At 37.2% G+C, this 19245-nt stretch overlaps 1 protein-coding gene, 1 long non-coding RNA gene and 1 other non-coding gene across 3 annotated transcripts; 1 reads left to right on the top strand and 2 right to left on the bottom strand.

Annotated features, from left to right (window-relative positions):
* Window positions 1-462: 462 nt before the first annotated feature.
* Window positions 463-2414, bottom strand: LOC146922672 (uncharacterized). The gene is made up of 2 exons (XR_015010864.1): window positions 2253-2414; window positions 463-781 (listed from the first exon to the last, which is right to left on the bottom strand). It is a non-coding gene; the product is annotated as an uncharacterized LOC146922672 (long non-coding RNA).
* A 205-nt stretch (window positions 2415-2619) lies between these two features.
* On the bottom strand, window positions 2620-3156 carry LOC146922671 (uncharacterized). The gene is made up of 2 exons (XM_085711593.1): window positions 2780-3156; window positions 2620-2632 (listed from the first exon to the last, which is right to left on the bottom strand). Exons 1-2 carry the CDS (start codon window positions 3154-3156, stop codon window positions 2620-2622), a joined length of 390 nt encoding a protein of 129 aa, XP_085567719.1.
* Window positions 3157-8693: 5537 nt separating this feature from the next.
* On the top strand, window positions 8694-8800 carry LOC146922670 (small nucleolar RNA R71). Its single transcript, XR_015012978.1, has one exon. It is a non-coding gene; the product is annotated as a small nucleolar RNA R71 (small nucleolar RNA).
* The last annotated feature ends 10445 nt before the right edge of the window (window positions 8801-19245 follow it).

Genomic DNA, 19245 nt, shown 5'->3' with positions numbered 1-19245 from the left:
CCTTCTGGTCACAGGGCTTCAAAATTTTTCAGCTTTTCTTGAATCATACTCGGACAATTACCTACAAAGCACTTAAAACAAACAAAACTAAAGCAATTAAATGCGTGGGTTGCCTCCCACGAAGCGCTTGTTTAGAGTCACTAGCGTGACGGTTAGAAAGTGGTTTTAACTATCCTATACCCAATCTCTCACTAAGGGATAATGGCAACAAACTAACATTCTCTCCCAAATCACACATGGCTTTCTCAAATGTTTTATATCCTATGACACAAGGTATGGAAAATCTCTTTGGATCCTTAAGTTTAGGTGGCAATTTGTTTGGAAGTATTTCAATAAAATTTCTAAACTGCTCATCTAACTTGGATTTAGCAAACTCTTGTGTTAAAGAAATTTTAGGCTCATGAGATGGTGAAACAAATGGCTTGTCATTCTTGTAACACCCCGTTTTTCCCAACTTAAAAATTTCATCATAAATCAGAGTAATTTAATCACAAACGGAATGTCACATACTTCTTTTAAATCATAAAATGGATAATAATAATTATCTTTCAAATTCAACTTCAAAATCTAAAATCATGCAGCGGAAAATAGTTCAGCATACTAAAGTCTTGGCACGCAGGCCTCATCAAAATCTCATGAGTCTTAGTTCAATATTTATTCAAAAAGGTTCATAAAAGACACGTAAGGAATAGAAGTAAAAGCAAGCCCCCATCACGTTACGTATCAGAGCACCTAGACACGAGTGAGGAGTCCACTCACGAACACATCTAGTCTTTATTACCTGCAAGTTACCCATACGAAGGGCAACATTTTCAAGCAGAAGGGGTGAGATTTCACAGTCAATAAATTAAACATATAATTCATTAAAATGCATTTAGCAACATAAAACATTATTAACATATCAAAGATTTATCACTTAGCATATTATCCCTTCATAATCAAATACCATCATCATACATCATCATCATTAAATATCATGTTCAACTTAACACTTGACTCGACAACACGACTCAACTTAACCATGCAACTCTTATCAACTTAACAACTTAACAACTTAAACCATCGTGAAACCTCTTGATATGCAAATGCATGTGGTACCATTCAACAACGTAAATGAGCGTAATTAGGCTCTTCGACATGTGAGCATAAAGCTGCCGGGCTTAAAGCCCCCAATGTAGTTTGAGCACAAAGGCTGCCGGGCCTAAAGCCCCCGCCTTTAATAAGCACAAAGGCTGCCGGGCCTAAAGCCCCCAACTTTAATGAGCACAAGGCTGCCGGGCCTAAAGCCCCCAACTTTAATGAGCACAAAGGCTGCCGGGCCTAAAGCCCCCAACTTTAATGAGCACAAGGCTACCGGGCCTAAAGCCCCCAACTTAATGAGTATGCAATGGACTCAATCTTCCTACAACTTAGACAACAACGTGAACATCTTATACAACTCCCTAATCATGGACAACTTCTTAAATTCTTGCAACTTAGACCGACTCATGCAACTTCAAGACATTAACATTCAACAGCAGCAACCAACAACAATTACAGCATATAATAGTGTTTTAAAAAACATATCAACATTAAAGGGAATGAATCATATCAACTTATCATCATAAAGCATCATAAATAATCCTTATACATCATTACTACTAATCTCGGTCACCTAAACAGACTTCTGGAACTTCTGAAAGTATCCTAAACAACCCTCTTTCTTACTTCTAAGATCAACTCATGACTACACGTGCGAAAGGATCGCATCGGGACAATTTTGGGCAACTAACAGCCTAACTCGCAGTGGCGAGTAACTTTGCTCACAACGGCGAGCAAAGCGTGCATTCTGGGATTCCTAAAGTCCTGCTCGCAATGGCGAGCTATCCTGCTCGCAATGGCGAGCGTTATGGTTACTCGCAGTTGCGAGTTGTATTGCTCGCAGTGGCGAGCGGCGGGTTCTAGCTTGCAATTGCGAGTGTTCCTGCTCGCAGTTGCGAGCGATGAATGTCAGTACGGCCAGAAACCTAAAAATTACAACTTTTCACCTATCTTCATGATCCTTTCATCCAAATAGCATCTAATTATCACCCTAAGCAATATTTAAGGTCTGTACACTAATTTTTGCATAATCTAACATCTTTTCATGGTTCAATGATCAAAATCAGTCTTAAACCTAATTCCCAATTCTCACCAAAACTCAACCTAATCATGCTAAATTCATTTTTCAGAATCATACCCTTAATAGTATTGAAAGTTAGTCTCACCCTTACCTGAATTGAGGCTTTCACACAATATAAATGACTCAACGACATCAACAATTCCAAAACAGTTTCATAGCTTTGCATCTTCTTTCACCAGCATGGTAACTCTTTCTCCCTCGTTCAATTTATTTCTCCTCACGAAGCATATGATTCACGACGGCTCCTTCTTCCCTTTTCACCACAAAAACTGATCGTACGTTATGTCTTTCTCTAAACCTAACTTCTCTATTTATAATACCTCTTCTATTCTTTTCTTTTTCCTTTTAAACCACTAAACTTTCTAAATTTATAAAACAGCCCCACAACTTAATATTTATTTAATTTTCAAGTCTTATTTTATTAAATAATAAAATAAGTTACAACTCTTCACCACACATCACATAAAATCTCTATAAATCATATAACTCTCATATAAATCACATAAATATGTAATTATATTCTAAAACTCATCAAAAATAATTAAATAATTAAAGAGGGCGTTACAACTCTCCCCCACTTAAGGAATTTTCGTCCTCGAAAATATACCTCAAGCAAACAACTCTGGATAAGACTCCAGCATCTTACTCTCAAGCTCCCACATCATTCTTTCACCAGTCGCTCTATCCCAAACAACCTTCACAAGAGGTATCTCTATGCCTCTCAACTTCTTTACTTCACGACCTTCGATTCTCACTGGTAAGGTCTCAACCGTAAGGTTATCTCTAACTTGCACATCATCTCCTTGGATCACATGAGATGAATCCGGAACATACTTTCGTAGGTGCGACACATGAAACACATCATGCAAATTCGAAAGATGCGGTGGTAAACCCACCCGGTAAGCCACCGTTCCAACTCTTTCTGATATCTGATATGAACCAATAAACCTCGGAGTCAACTTCTTTGACTTCAATGCATGACCAACACTGGTCATGGGAGTAACTCTTAGAAATACATTATCTCCCTCTTGAAACTCAGCGTCTTTCCTACGCTTATCATGATAACTCTTTTTGTCGACTCTACGACATTTTCATCTTTTCTCGAATCATCTTTACCTTCTCAGTAGTCTGCTGAACAATTTATGGTCCTAAAACCACATTCTCACCTGTCTCAAACCAACACAACGGAGTTTTGCACCCCCTACCATACAAAGCTTCAAAAGGTGCCATTCCAATACTAGAATGGTAACTGTTATTGTACGTGAATTCTATCAACGGAAGATGACTATTCCAAGTTCCACCTTGCTCAAGTACGCAAACTCTCAACAAGTCTTCCAACGACTGAATCGTTCTTTCCGACTGACCATCTGTCTGCGGATGATACGCCGAACTCAACCTCAACTTAGAGCCTAAAGCCTCTTGCAACTCTTCCAAAATCTAGAAGTAGACCTTGGATCTCTATCTGATACAATGCTCGAAGGACAGCTTCACTATATCTCGAATATAAGTCTCCGCCAACTGAGACACAGGAAAACTAATATTAATGGGAATGAAATGAGCCGACTTCGTCAATCTATCAACAATCACCCAAATAGCGTCATTCCCTTTAGGAGTATTCGGCAAACTCATCACAAAATCCATGGATATACTATCCCATTTCCATTCTGGCACATCTAAAGGTGTCATCAATCCTGCAGGTTTCTGATGCTCAACTTTCGACTTCTGACAAACTAAACAAGAATACACAAACTGTGCCACATCACGTTTCAATCCAGACCACCAAAACAACTTCTTCAAGTCATGATACATCTTCGTAGCTCCCGGATGAATACTCAAGCTACTTCTATGACTCTTTTCAAGAATCATCCTCTTCATCTCTTCATTGTCTGGAATACAAATCCTACCTCGAAATCTCATCACACCTTGATCATCGACTTTAAAGTCACTATCCTCAGTCTGATTATCAGCAACCAGCAAGTCTACAAACTTAACATCAACTTTCTGAGCCTCTTTAATACTTTTTAGGAAATCACTATCAATCTTCAACATTCCCAGCTTCACACTCTGAGGTGACAATTCACAGACTAAGCTCAAATCTCTAAACTGTTCCAATAATTCGAACTCATTAACCATCATAACAGATATATGCAAAGTCTTCCTACTTAAAGCATCTGCAACAACATTAGCTTTACCCGAATGATAATTCAAACTAAAGTCATAATCTTTCAACAATTCAAGCCACCTTCGTTGTCTCATATTCAATTCCTTTTGATCGAACAAATACTTCAAGCTCTTGTGATCACTAAACACCTCAAATCTCGAACCATACAAGTAATGTCTCCAAATCTTAAGCACAAATACAACTGCAGCTAATTCAAGATCATGAGTAGGATAGTTTCGTTCATGAATTCTCAACTGTCTTGATGCATAAGCAACCACTTTACCATCTTGCATGAGCACACCACCTAAGCCCAACTTGGACGCATCACAATATACTGTAAAAGGTTTATCAAACTTTGGCAATATCAAAACTGGAGCCGTCGTCAACTGCTTCTTCAATTCATTAGAACTGTTTTCACACTGAATATCCCTCACAAAAGCTTTTCCTTTACAAGTCAACTGCGTTAACGGAAGTGCCAACTTAGGAAATCCTTCTATAAATCTGCGGTAATAACCTGCTAATCCCGAAAAGCTTCTAATCTCTGTAACCGACTTAGGAGTCTCCCATTGCGATACCGCTTCAACTTTAGACGGATCTAGTGCAATACCATTGCCAGAAATAACAAGGTCAAGAAAACTTACTTCTTTCAACTAGAATTCACACTTAGATAACTTAACATATAACTTCTTCTCTTTCAGCACTTGCAAGACAATCCTCTAATTGTTTCTTCAACTCAGCCAATTCAGACGCCAACATACGGTAAGGTGTCATAGACACAGGCTTTGTTCCCGGAATAAGATCAATCGAAAATTCAACTTCTCTCTCTGGAGGTACATCAGGAATTTCATCGGGAAAAACTTCAGGAAAATCGCATACCACTTGCAACCTATCAATCACTACTTGATTCTCAATGGACAAGATGCCATCAACGAAAACATCAAGATTCCATCGCGTTCTAACTGCTTCAGCTGCTTAGTAGACAAAAACTCTACTCCACTTTCTTCTTCGGCAGAAAAAAAATACATCGACTTACTAAAACAATTAATGTGAACATGGTTGTACTCCAACCAGTTCATACTAAGGGTTAAACAACAAACAACAAACAGGACAACTCAATGACGATATCTCAACCGTCAACGACACTACTCGACTCATCTATTTGGCCGGATGGACCGACCTGCTCTGATACCAATTGTAACACCCCGTTTGTCCCAACTTAAAAATTTCATCATAAATCAGAGTAATTTAATCACAAACGGAATGTCACATACTTCTTTTAAATCATAAAATGGATAATAATAATTATCTTTCAAATTCAATTTCAAAATCTAAAATCATGCAGCGGAAAATAGTTCAGCATACTAAAGTCTTGGCACGCAGGCCTCATCAAAATCTCATGAGTTAGATCAATATTTATTCAAAAAGGTTCATAAAAGACACGTAAGGAATATAAGTAAAAGCCAGCCCCCATCCCGTTACGTATCAGAGCACCTAGACACGAGTGAGGAGTCCACTCACGAACACTTCTAGTCTTTATTACCTGCAAGTTACCCATACGAAGGGCAACATTTTCAAGCAGAAGGGGTGAGATTTCACAGTCAATAAATTAAACATATAATTCATTAAAATGCATTTAGCAACATAAAACATTATTAACATATCAAAGATTTATCACTTAGCATATTATCCCTTCATAATCAAATACCATCATCATACATCATCATCATTAAATATCATGTTCAACTTAACACTTGACTCGACAACACGACTCAACTTAACCATGCAACTCTTATCAACTTAACAACTTAACAACTTAAACCATCGTGAAACCTCTTGATATGCAAATGCATGTGGTACCATTCAACAACGTAAATGAGCGTAATTAGGCTCTTCAACATGTGAGCATAAAGCTGCCGGGCTTAAAGCCCCCAACGTAGTTTGAGCACAAAGGCTGCTGGCCTAAAGCCCCCAACTTTAATGAGCACAAAGGCTGTCGGGCCTAAAGCCCCCAACTTTAATGAGCACAAGGCTGCCGGGCCTAAAGCCCCCAACTTTAATGAGCACAAAGGCTGCCGGGCCTAAAGCCCCCAACTTTAATGAGCACAAGGCTACCGGGCCTAAAGCCCCCAACTTAATGAGTATGCAATGGACTCAATCTTCCTACAACTTAGACAACAACGTGAACATCTTATACAACTCCCTAATCATGGACAACTTCTTAAATTCTTGCAACTTAGACCGACTCATGCAACTTCAAGACATTAACATTCAACAGCAGCAACCAACAACAATTACAGCATATAATAGTGTTTTAAATAACATATCAACATTAAAGGGAATGAATCATATCAACTTATCATCATAAAGCATCATAAATAATCCTTATACATCATTACTACTAATCTCGGTCACCTAAACAGACTTCTGGAACTTCTGAAAGTATCCTAAACAACCCTCTTTCTTACTTCTAAGATCAACTCATGACTACACGTGCGAAAGGATCGCATCGGGACAATTTTGGGTAACTAACAGCCTAACTCGCAGTGGCGAGTAACTTTGCTCGTAACGGCGAGCAAAGCGTGCATTCTGGGATTCCTAAAGTCCTGCTCGCAATGGCGAGCTATCCTGCTCGCAATGGCGAGCGTTATGGTTACTCGCAGTTGCGAGTTGTATTGCTCGCAGTGGCGAGCGGCGGGTTCTAGCTCGCAATTGCGAGTGTTCCTGCTCGCAGTTGCGAGCGATGAACGTCAGTACGGCCAGAAACCTAAAAATTACAACATTTCACCTATCTTCATGATCCTTTCATCCAAATAGCATCTAATTATCACCCTAAGCAATATTTAAGGTTTGTACACTAATTTTTGCATCAATCTAACATCTTTTCATGGTTCAATCATCAAAATCGGTCTTAAACCTAATTCCCAATTCTCACCAAAACTCAACCTAATCATGCTAAATTCATTTTTCAGAATCATACCCTTAATAGTATTGAAAGTTAGTCTCACCCTTACCTGAATTGAGGCTTTCACACAATATAAATGACTCAACGACATCAACAATTCCAAAACAGTTTCATAGCTTTGCATCTTCTTTCACCAGCATGGTAACTCTTTCTCCCTCGTTCAATTTATTTCTCCTCACGAAGCATATGATTCATGACGGCTCCTTCTTCCCTTTTCACCACAAAAACTGATCGTACGTTATGTCTTTCTCTAAACCTAACTTCTCTATTTATAATACCTCTTCTATTCTTTTCTATTTCCTTTTAAACCACTAAACTTTCTAAATTTATAAAACAGCCCCACAACTTAATATTTATTTAATTTTCAAATCTTATTTTATTAAATAATAAAATTAGTCACAACTCTTCACCACACATCACATAAAATCTCTATAAATCATATAACTCTCATATAAATCACATAAATATGTAATTATATTCTAAAACTCATCAAAAATAATTAAATAATTAAAGAGGGCGTTACAATTCTCTCCTATAGTTTTCTCACTTTGAGGCTTATCACTTCCTATGTCTCCTTCATTGTTCTGAATTTTCACAACGGGGTCCTCTAATTGGTTACCATCCCTAAAAATAATAGCACTTATATGGTCTTTGGGGTTGGTTTCGGTTTGGTCTAGAAGGACTTCAGAGGTTTGAGAGGGAGTAGCCACCTGTTGGGATACTTGAGAAGTCTGAGTCTCTCTCATCTTACTGTGAGTAACTATGGAGTCTACGTTCGATGTATGTTTGGCAAGAGAGTCCTTCAAAAATTCAGTTTGATTTTTAAGCTCTTGGAGCTGCTTGGATTGATCAATAACACATTTTTCTAGTAAAATTTCCAAGCTGGATTTTTGAGGAACTCCTTGGTTGTTTGCATAATCGGGTGGTGTTGTTTGTTGTCCAAAAAGATTTTGAGGGGTTTGAAAAAAATTTGATTGTTTTTAAACCCTTGATTATATTGAGCATAGTTTACTTGCTCAGGACTTCTAACAACACTACCTAGTTGGCAATCAATGCCAATATGGCCAAATACACCACAAACTTCACAAAGAGGTGATACAGGGGCAGGTGTGACAGCACTAGTATTTATTTTATCAAATTTTTGTGTGAGTGCGTCAACTTTAGCAGCTAGATGATCAAGGGAAGAATTTTCATACATACCTACCTCTTTCTGAGAGGGTGAAGGAGCAACATTAGTGGTGTCCCTTCCGTAGGTCCACTGATAGTGGTTTTGTGCCATGTCCTCGATCAAAGCATATGCTTCTGTGTATGTTTTGTTCATCAAAGCTCCACCTGCAGCTGCATCAACATAAATTTTTGTGGGATACAAAAGACCATTATAAAAAGTGTGAATAATAAGTCAGTTCTTTAAACCATGATGGGGACAAAGTCTAAGCATTTCTTTGAAACGCTCCCACGCATCATAAAGCGATTCTCCATCTTTTTGAGTGAATTGTGTGATTCGATTCCTTAATTGAACTGTTTTAGAATAGGGGAAGAATCGGGCAAGAAAAGTTTGCTTCATTTGATGCCATGAAGTGATAGAACCAATTTCCAATGAATTAAACCAAGTACTAGCTCTACCCCCTAGGGAAAAAGGAAAGTAGTGCAGCCTTACGACCTCTTGGTTTGCATTCACGGTTCCACTGAGTCTTAAAAAAGTTGAAATATAAAAATTCGGATCCTCAGTGGGTGATCCGAAAAATTGAATTTTGCTGCACCAAGTGAATAAGTGCAGGTTCTATTTCTAAATTGTCATCAACCGTTGGGTACACAATAGCATCGTATGACTCATTTGAAGATGGGATTGCATACTCTATGAGAGTGCATTCCTTAGTCATATCGTTATTATCTTCCCAAGAAGTTAAAGGCAAAAGAAAAATAGAAAAAGAAAGAATAAAGAAAGAGATATATTTTTTTCTATATATAAAATAAAATAAAATAAAGAAAAAGTTTTTTTTTAGTCTAATCACTATTAAAAAGTTAATCAAATTACAACAACTCCCCGGCAACGGCGCCAAAAACTTGATAGGGCCAAACCGCAAGTGCACGTCCTATTGAAGTAATAGTAGTAAGTAGAGTATCGTTCCGCTAGGGAGTTGTTCAATCTAATTAACTTTTAGAAAATGATTAGAGGAGAAAGAAATAAGAAGTTTGAGAGTGCAGTTGTTTGAAAGTAAATAACAATAATAATAAAGAGCCTTGGGATCATTGGTTTGTCATAATAACGAATCTTTTCACAAGCAAGCCTTAAACTTTATAATTATATGTTAATCTTAATTTCTAAGGACAAGTTTCTCTTTAGCATATCACAGCTTCTCTCGAAGTCAATGAGTGTATCCCTCCAACAACCACACCTATTCTCATGGGTGATTGCCTTTGGGACCCTTGAAGATCGAAACTTTATGTGTCCCAAGGTTTGCTAGACTATTCTCATGTTTCGCAAACCTTGTCTAAATTCACTTGTTCGGATATCAAAGCTCCGCGTTCGCTTTATGAATTGATATCTGTGATGATGAATTAACCATTATCAAACCCTCCACGTTCGCTTCCACAGTTTGATAATAATTAATTCATGTTAAAACGGTGAATTTAGATTAGGAATTAAGGTAACATATAATTGGGGTTTAAGGCTTGGCTTGATCCGGATTACGTCATTAGACTTATCCAACAATCCCAAGATAAAGAAGTCTACTCACTCATGTTCATCGTAGACATGGGGGAAGAAGAGAGAATGCAATAAAGTAAATTGTGAGAAAAGAAAGTAAAAGGAAATAAAGACTTTATTGAAATAATACTTAAAATATTCAAAGTAAAGGTGAATGTTTATGGTGGAGAGTTACTCTATTTATAGCTTTACAATCGACTTAGAAACTAAGCAACTAAAAGGGCAAAACAGTAAAGCTGCAACAGGGTAACTTGGGCTTGAAGAAAAGCAGCAAAAGTGGCTTCTGGAGGTGGCACGGCCGTGCCATATGTTGGCATTGGCCGTGCCAAGCTTCTGACTTGGTGGGAACATATTTTTGTTCCGTATCTTCGTATTTTCGCACTGTATTTGCTCCAGTCCTCTTTCTTTTGCTCCAAGACACCTTCCACCATATATTCGTTCCTAAAATATAATAAAAAAACAATTTGAAGTAAAATATTCAAAAAGGAAATAAATTGCAATAAAATAAAATCAAATCTTTAATAAAACTAAACTAAATAATGCAATAAAATAGACTAATTAATGACTCATCACTTGATCATACTGCCTTGTCAACTGACATATTCCTATTGTCACAACAACATGATCAAGTTCAAAACAACCTCTTGGTGTTCATATCTTCTAGATGATGTTTCATAGTTCTTTTTTGTCTTTACAACAAATGAACCAAACACGTCTATTTATACAAGTTTTTGTGCGTCATGGACCATAGAAACTATCGGTCTCATGTGCACCACATAAAATCTTGTACTTGATCGGTTCAGCTTCTAAACCTCGAACCGTCCTTCACCCCAAAAAGTATGAATTTTAACAGAGGAAATATAAATTCAACGACATACATTAAATATAACAATCTCAAATACATCAAACGATTTAATTCAACAATGCAAAAACATGTAATAAAACAAAACATAATAGATCACATATCAACCAAACTAACTTCTTCATCTGATTCCTTTATCAGAGCCCTGATTTCTTCATATGTTCTGGGTAGAATCAAAGTTTTATGAATATCTCGAAAGATCTAACCAAAGAAACGTCTAATTCCATTGGTCCTTTAGTACTATACTGACCAAATATCGAGAACATGGTTCTCACGTCGTCGTCATTCCTGAGCTTTATCTAGCTGAACTACATTAATTCTTTCAGCTGAGTCAGTCGATGGATGTCAATACTCAACATCGTCTGCCCTCTTTGTTTCTCTGTGGTTGAGTTGACGGTTGATTTGATCCAGCTGATCCTTTAACCTGGATAGTGTGACATCATTCTCAACCCTCAACATATGGGGTTTTCTCCGTTATAGTAAACTGGAACTACTTTTGTGTTCAGACAAATGATCGAAGTGTCTATGATTATTTGGTGTGGTTTACTACATATGAAAACAAGCAAACCATTTTATAGAAGTTTATGTACGTCGTGGACCATAGAAATTGTCGGTCTAATGTAGACCATAAAAATATCTTGTACAATAATGGTTCAGATTATATAATTTGAACTCTCCCTCTCCCAATAAAGTAAGAGTTTTAACACATCATTGAACTAGTTTAGATTATATAATCCAAACAGTTTTTGGATGAGTTCAGATGTGGACGATTACATGCTAAGGAAGACTAACTCATATAACACGTTTTTCTTTGGTCATACCAGTTTCATTGGTTGGTCAGGCCAGTTTTACCACATTTTTTAAACGTAATTAATTGTCTGTTACACTCTATACGTCATCCTTCACAAATCCCCCCCATAAATATCCATCAATCCTTCACAAGTTCTCATTCCATCTCACATTTTCTCCTTCTCTTTTCTTCTACAACAGGCTAAGGTACACTCTCCAACTATAAATACCCTAAAGGTACACTCTTGGAGGTGAACTCCCCAACTATATAAACACTATCAATGTGCGTGATCTATCAATACGAGACTTCCACTTTTTTTTCAATTCACACAACATTATTTCTATCTAACGTGAGACTTGGTGTTTAGATTTTCCAATTTCTACACTTGTTCCAACCGTTGCTTTTTAAGCCTCCGTGTTGCTTAAAATAGAAATAGAAAACTAATGTACACCTTAAAATCTAGCTACAAATTTGGCTACCGTACGTATGTATTACTACCACTGTTAATCATGATTCTTTTTTTGTTGAAGTTAATCATGCTTTCTTAAACCTTCCTACTTACCGTACAAAATTAGTCCTTAATCCACATAAAATTATTGTACTAATTAAGATTGAACTACAATCGGAAAAAAAAAACCCTAGAATTTAAAGAACTAAAAGTGGATATAGCCGGTGGCGGAGCCCTTCATGGGCTGGGGTGGGCCACGGCCCACCCGGAAAAATTAAAAAATCAACGATTATAGGTCTATTTTGCGAGATTTTATATAATTTTGTGTTGGTTTTAGGTTTCGGTTGATCCAAATTCCCGCAAAGTGATGTAGTGACCCACCCGAAAAATTTAAATAATTCAATTATAGATCTATTTTGTGATATTTTATACAATTTTATGTCGGTTTTAGGTTTCGGTTGATCCAAATTCCCGCAAAGTGGTGTAGTGGCCCACCCGAAAAATTTAAATAATTCAATTATAGGTCTATTTTGCGAGACTTTAAACAATTTTTCAACGGTTAATTTTAGTGGCCCACCCCAACTTTTTTTCCTGGCTCCGCCACTGGATATAGCTACATTTATTTCACCACAATAACTTAACAAACAGCTTTTACAAAAAGGTAAACAAAAACATATGAAGTTTAAGAAGTGGGGAACAAGTGGGGTTAAGAAAACTATTCCGGGTTGGTTGGGGAGTGACAAAGATAATTTGTCTTTGATCTTGCTGTATAAAGAATTTGCAATTCCCTGGAATTTAGCGACGTGCAAAGATATTGCTTCGTTATAAAGATTCAAGAGATATAGCAATGAGAAGACAAGACTAGTATATACACAAAAAGAAAAAGCGTGCAAACAAAATTAAAGAAAACATTCAATTAAATTATTCAAACTGTGTTTAAAGTTTAAACGGCTTAAAAGATATTTCATCACTTAAAAATTATTATTAGATTGGTAATATAGAACTCGTACAAATTCAGTAGGAGCTCTTTAAATCAGATTTTAATGATCTGATGTAAAAAATAGTGCCGTGACTCGGGTTTGAACCTCAGAGACTTTGCATATATTATGCTTTGTTCATACCAACTGAGCTAAGCTCTAAGTTCTAATGTATTTTCAATAAGTTTGAAAATGGCAAAAGATTGTTTTTTTTATTATTTTTCGACAAATATATTTGTCTTAACTTGCTATTCGTCTTCTCTTGATCGCAATTGTTTGCTACATCAATCTATCATTGTTTTCGTTTACAATTTAAAATGAGCACAAACCTTAAAAATCATAATTTTTTTTTTTTTTAGGAACATAAACTTAAAATGTTTTCAGAAAGTAATGCAGTCTAATATTCCAATTACACAAAAAAAAAAAAAAGTTTGGATGCTGGTTAATATGAGATTAGGATCCTTTCGCGTCAAATAAAACTTTTATGGGAAATGCTAACCGGTGCCCCCGGGCACTGGTTAAGGATATGAAAAAGGAAATTATATAGTAGTTAATACATTGAAATTGTGTAATTAATTTATAATAAAGTCAAAATTAAAACAGTTTCCTTTTATGATAATAATTCCTTTTTATGGTATGCTTAACCAGTGCCCGGGGGCACCGTTTAGCAGGACCCTTTAAATAATGTGGAAATCTAACTCATCAACGTATACGTGAAAAATGACCCTTAATATATAAAAGGAGAAAACATTTTTTTAACAATAAATTTTATTTAAAAACTAGATCCACAGAGACCGGTGATCAGAAAATACAAACTAAAGACATCGTATATAGGCGGAACACCCGAACATAAACTCCATACAAAACACTCCTCTACACAACACCTAGCACAACCCTACCTTTAACACCCACGAAGACAACACCCACCAAAATAAACATCACCACTATTCACGAAACGACCACTGACAAACGATATCCATAACCACCCGTCGTCAATACTCATCCTAAAATAACACCTCTCTAAATGAAACACAATGTCCTCGTCACCTAAGCTAAAGGGAGAAAACATTTGCAATTTAAAAAAATAGAATTTTTTTTGTTAAGGGTTTAGAAACTTGAAACAACATGAGAGAAAACGAGAACATCCTTTTTCCCATTATTGAAAACTTATTTAGCGGAAAAAGGTGTGTGGTTTGTTTTAGGTGGTAAAATGCTACTTGCTACATCGATCATTATTTATAAAATAAGTTTTACGATAGGTTTTATTTTTTGGAGTACGTACTATATTGGTACATGTTATAAGATAAGTCATCGTAACATTAACCTAAGTAAAAAAAATATGTTTTTCACGTTTAAATATGTCATGTTTTGTTTTCAGTTGTAAAAAAAATAAAAAATTCCTTACACATATATAATTTTTTACTTTCTGTCATTTTTGGTTTTTTTCAATTCTTGCAAAATTTATTCATAATTAAATCAATCCTTGTAACATGAATATTGATTTTAACCCACCAAAAGAACGACTAAAATGACACACGGATCAATTGCAATATAAATAAATTTTACTAGGATTAAAACAAAACATAAGAATAAAAAAATAAAAAGTGGTATATATGTAAAATAAAAATAATTTATTTACAAGGAATTGAAAAGCAAAAAATAATATATTTATGAAACATCTAATATATTTAAAGCTATTTTAAAACATAATTGTTGCCATTCCTTATATTTTCACAACAAACGGATAAAACAGATTATGCAGTGGAAACTACTCACTTTCAAACTAAGCAATATGACTTAATCAACTTCACATGCATTCAGGGGCGGATCTGGGATTAAATTATTAGTGGGGCTAATTTTTTTTTTTGAAAGAAGTATGACTAAAATTTTGACGAAATAAATTATACAAATAATAACATTTGTATTAATCGTAACAAATCGTCAATCATTTTGTTCCTTGTGTGGTAAAGTTGTTTATATTTTAGTGAATTTAACTTTTCAATAATAATTTAAATGACAATCATAAAAATGATAAAATAATTTAGATAAATTCGGAGTAAAAAATCTCAATCCAAAAATGGGTCTTCCCTTTATATATTTTTTTTTATAGATTAGACAATGCATGACATAAATTGCAAAATAAAATCTTAATATATATTCATATATAATTTATATTGTTTGAAAAAATTAAGAAAATTGCAAACGAGAGGAGAGTTGAACTTGAAAAAAATTAAGAAAAAGTGCAAAAAGTGAGAGTTGAACCTAAGACATTTAAGAAGCATTTAAGATTGTACTCAAAACCCACGCCACCAAACCACAACTGTTGAATTCCTAATGTTACGAAATAGAAGATATATATTATTTAAGATTGGCTTTGTATAAAAATAAAAAAAAAAAGTATGGGCTGGGCCTGGGCTGGTGTGGCTATTGCCACACCCTGCCTTGCTCAGGTCCGCCCCTGCATGCATTCCATTATCACTCTATGAAGCAACAGACCAAAAAAACCGACCTCAACAAACCTAATAGTAAGTTTAAAGTAATTATATCCTGATTATGTTACAATAAAACAAGCTGAAATTCAGTTGAGTTCAATTATTAAAAGAGAATTACTTTTCCCACCAGGTGTCCTTCTCACGCGCCCTAAAAAATGACTAAATTACCCTCCGAAATACCTATTCCGGAATATTAACTTCTGGTCCGGATTACATATTCCAGACTCATTCGAAGTATAAAAGGGCGTTCATGCCCCATTTTTACAGTTTCACTTTTCACTCACTCTCTCTGTCTCTCTCTCTCTCTCTCTCTCTCTCTCTCTCTCTCTCTCTCTCTCTCTCTCTCTCTCTCTCTCTCTCCCTCTAATCCCAAAATCCGAACTGCAAAAATCTAACCAAAATCGGTGAAATCTTGCTCAAACGGACCGCATTTGAATCCTTGACAAACATCACACGGAAGATTAGTTCAATTTATGTATGCATGCAAGTAATTTGTTCGGTTTTTTTCCTATGAACTAAAGCAATCCGGAATTCGTTTTCCGGCCTGTATTGTTGCATTCCGGAAAATAAATTCCGAGAAACACCCAGTATTGGTTTTGGTCGTCTGTTTTGTACTTCTCTGTGCTGATTGTGTTATCTGCATGTCACAGAAGGTTCAACCTCTAATACTCGACGCGTAAGGGAGGCAGGGCATGCTTCCCGTAGGAGAGAGCGTCGCCAACGACTGGAGGAGGAAGGTGGTGTTCCTCCGAGGCGTCGGGGTGCTAGAGGACGTCGTGCTGATGTTGAGCCTGATGTCGAGCATCAGCCGAAGCAGCAAGAGTATATGAACGTGGAGCAAGAGCAGCCTGATGTGGAATCGCAGCATATGGAGGAGCAGGAGCTTGAGGAAGAGCTGCAGGCTATGGACGAGGAAATCGAAGATGCCGAGCCACAACGAAGGCGAAAGAAGAAGGTGGTGGACCCTGAGCCACTAGATGACTATCCCGGTGGCCCACACGAGACTGGCCTGATGTGGAAGTACCATGTGCACGTGGCCAGGAAGGCAGCTGATGGCGAGGTATTTATTAATGTTAAACTCTTTTACTTTATATCTGAAACTGCCTGTTTATGTGCTGTTAAATCTGCATGTTTATTTACTGTAAAATCTATTTGTGAAGCCATGAGTTTAAACTCACTTTATTAATTTTAATTATTTGCAGTGGCGTTTAAAATTAAAATGCATCAGCAATGGAAAGAAGATAGATGTGATGCATGATAAAGACACCAAACCTATCATGGCTGCATGGTGGTGGAAAAACAAATTGCATGACACCGGCCTTGGTTGGCTTCAGGATACCAGCTACAACCTGATTAACCATGGTCTGATTTGTGCCTTTTTGTAGAGGTGGCACGAGGAGACTTTCCTATTGGGGAGATGACAGTAACACTTGATGATGTGGCCTGTTTGCTGCATCTCTCCATTGACGGCATGCTCTTGTCCCATGGGTCCATATCATGGGATGAGGCGGTGGAATGGATGGAGTTGTACTTGGGGCCTGATCCGGGTGATGCTCTTATTGAGGTCGAAAAAACCAAAGGTGCACATTGCCGATTTAGCTACTTGGAGAGGATCTTCAAGGACCGTTTGAAGGAGCAGAGGGATTTGGAAAGCGAGTATGGTGTGACTCCGGAGGTGGAGAGGTTGTGGGACCAGACTGTCCGCATATATTTGTTGTACTTGGTTGTGATCACGATATTCACTAACAAGAGTCAGTGGGCTGTGGATGTCGTGTACCTGAAGTACTTTAGAGACCTTGAGATTGTTTCTGGTTTTTCATGGGGAGCTGCGGCACTAGCTCACTTCTATAAGGAGCTCAACAATGTTGTACGTTGGAACACCAGTCAGGTGGCAGGATACCTGACTTTGTTGCAGGTATAAATTAAAACTATGTTTTCTTTTTTAAAATTTAAGTGTATATGGTTCGTATATATAAACTTGTGTTGTCTTTGGTGCAGGCTTGGGTGTTTCACCACTTCCTAGGTATGGGAAGCAAGGATGTCTGGGAAGGATATTTAGAGAATCAGTACCCACGTGCAATGTTTTTTTCACCACTGTCTGGTTTAGGTACATCAAACAACTACAGAACCCATCTGGATGCGCTGGATTTGACGTGGGTTGTCATGGCCCCATATGGAGCGCACCGTCAGGCACGTCTGTTTAAGCAGGTCAGCCTTTACTCTGGATGGCTGAGATGCGGAGACCACATGGTGAGATATCTGTCGGAGAGGGTCCTTCGTCAGTTTGGGTGGGTTCAAACCATACCGAGACATCCCCTTGAGAGTGCACCTACTAGTGTTAATTTAGCGGAGATCACAAACGGCTTTCGGCATGGACTTGAGTATGCGATGACACCTCAACAGTTGGGAGAGACTGCAGTTCATTATGTGGAGGCAGTAGATGGATGCATTGATTGGTTTTATCGCCATTCCAATCCACACATGATTCTTCCAGACATGCCGGTACCAGTGCCGAGGCCACCGGAGCGTGAGGTCCTTGATGCGCGAGCTACTCAGGAGGATGGAGACCTTGGGTACTTACAACTTAGCGGAAGGATGAGCCGCATCAGAGACCACATCTATGCTGTGATGAGAAGTGGTCTGGTGCCGAAAGGGGCTGAGGAATGGCAGCATCTGGAGGATGCGTTGAAAGAGGTGCATGATGGGAAAGTTTACCGTCGTCGGGGAGCTACTGAGGGTGGCAGGGGTGCTAGAGGTGGAAGAGGTGGTGGCAGGGGTGGTGGCAGAGGTGGCAGTGGTACATGTGTAGTTATTAGGGGCTGATAGTATTGTATTTTATGTTTATGTTTGAACATTTTGAATGCTTTTGAATTATGTGACACTTGGATAATTTTTAATGTTATGTAATCTTGAATAATTTTTAATTATATTTGATTAATGTTTTGTTTCAAAATTATGTTGTGTTGATAATTGTTACGTTATAAGTTGATGTTACTGTTCGAACATATGGTAACCGGCATGGTATGTCTGTTTAGAAGCAAACTAATGCGCCAAAACAGAGCCTCGGCCAAAACAGATGGCTTCTGCCTATGTACTGATGCAGTCCGGATTATATAATCCGGACAGGTTAACCACTTTTCGGATTATATAATCCGGAACCATCGTTCACCACCCCCTTTTGTTAACTTTCAACGGGGTGATTTACACTTTTTGGATTATATAATCCGGAAGTTATCTACAATTTTTGGATTATATAATTCGAATCAATACATTCATAACTGGCATCATCATCCATCAGGGTGGATGAAGTGCCAAAATACATGAATAAATCAGGAATCAATATTCCGGAATGGGTTCGGATTATATAATCCGGACTAGGGTTATAAAATTTGTATTATTTTTAGTCCCTATTTGCATTTTATAGGGACTATTTTGGAGGACTAAAAATGTCCATTTTTTGTAAAAATGTTTTAAAAATAGGGATTATTCTTACAAACTACTAAATTATGGAGGACTAAAATTATCATTAAAATTTTATAGAGACTAAACTTGAAAACTTGTAATTTTGCAGGGACTAAAAACATACGTAACCTGAAAGAAAACACTATTTTATCTTTTTAACTCCCTGAAACCTTTCCCTCCCATTTTCCTCTATTTCTGAAGAAGAAGAAGAGGAGGAAGAGGA

Source organism: Medicago sativa, chromosome 5 (genome assembly GCF_051527215.1).
Source record: "Medicago sativa cultivar Bolivia chromosome 5, Bolivia_mono, whole genome shotgun sequence".
NCBI classification, from domain to species: Eukaryota; Viridiplantae; Streptophyta; class Magnoliopsida; order Fabales; family Fabaceae; genus Medicago; species Medicago sativa.
The sequence above is the reverse complement of the archived record's forward strand: the minus strand, read 5'-3'. Positions and strand labels throughout refer to the sequence as shown.

Excerpts from the sequence above, each read along its gene's own strand:
- LOC146922671 (XM_085711593.1), bottom strand. The coding sequence starts at position 3,156 with ATGACCAGTGTTGGTCATGCATTGAAGTCAAAGAAGTTGACTCCGAGG.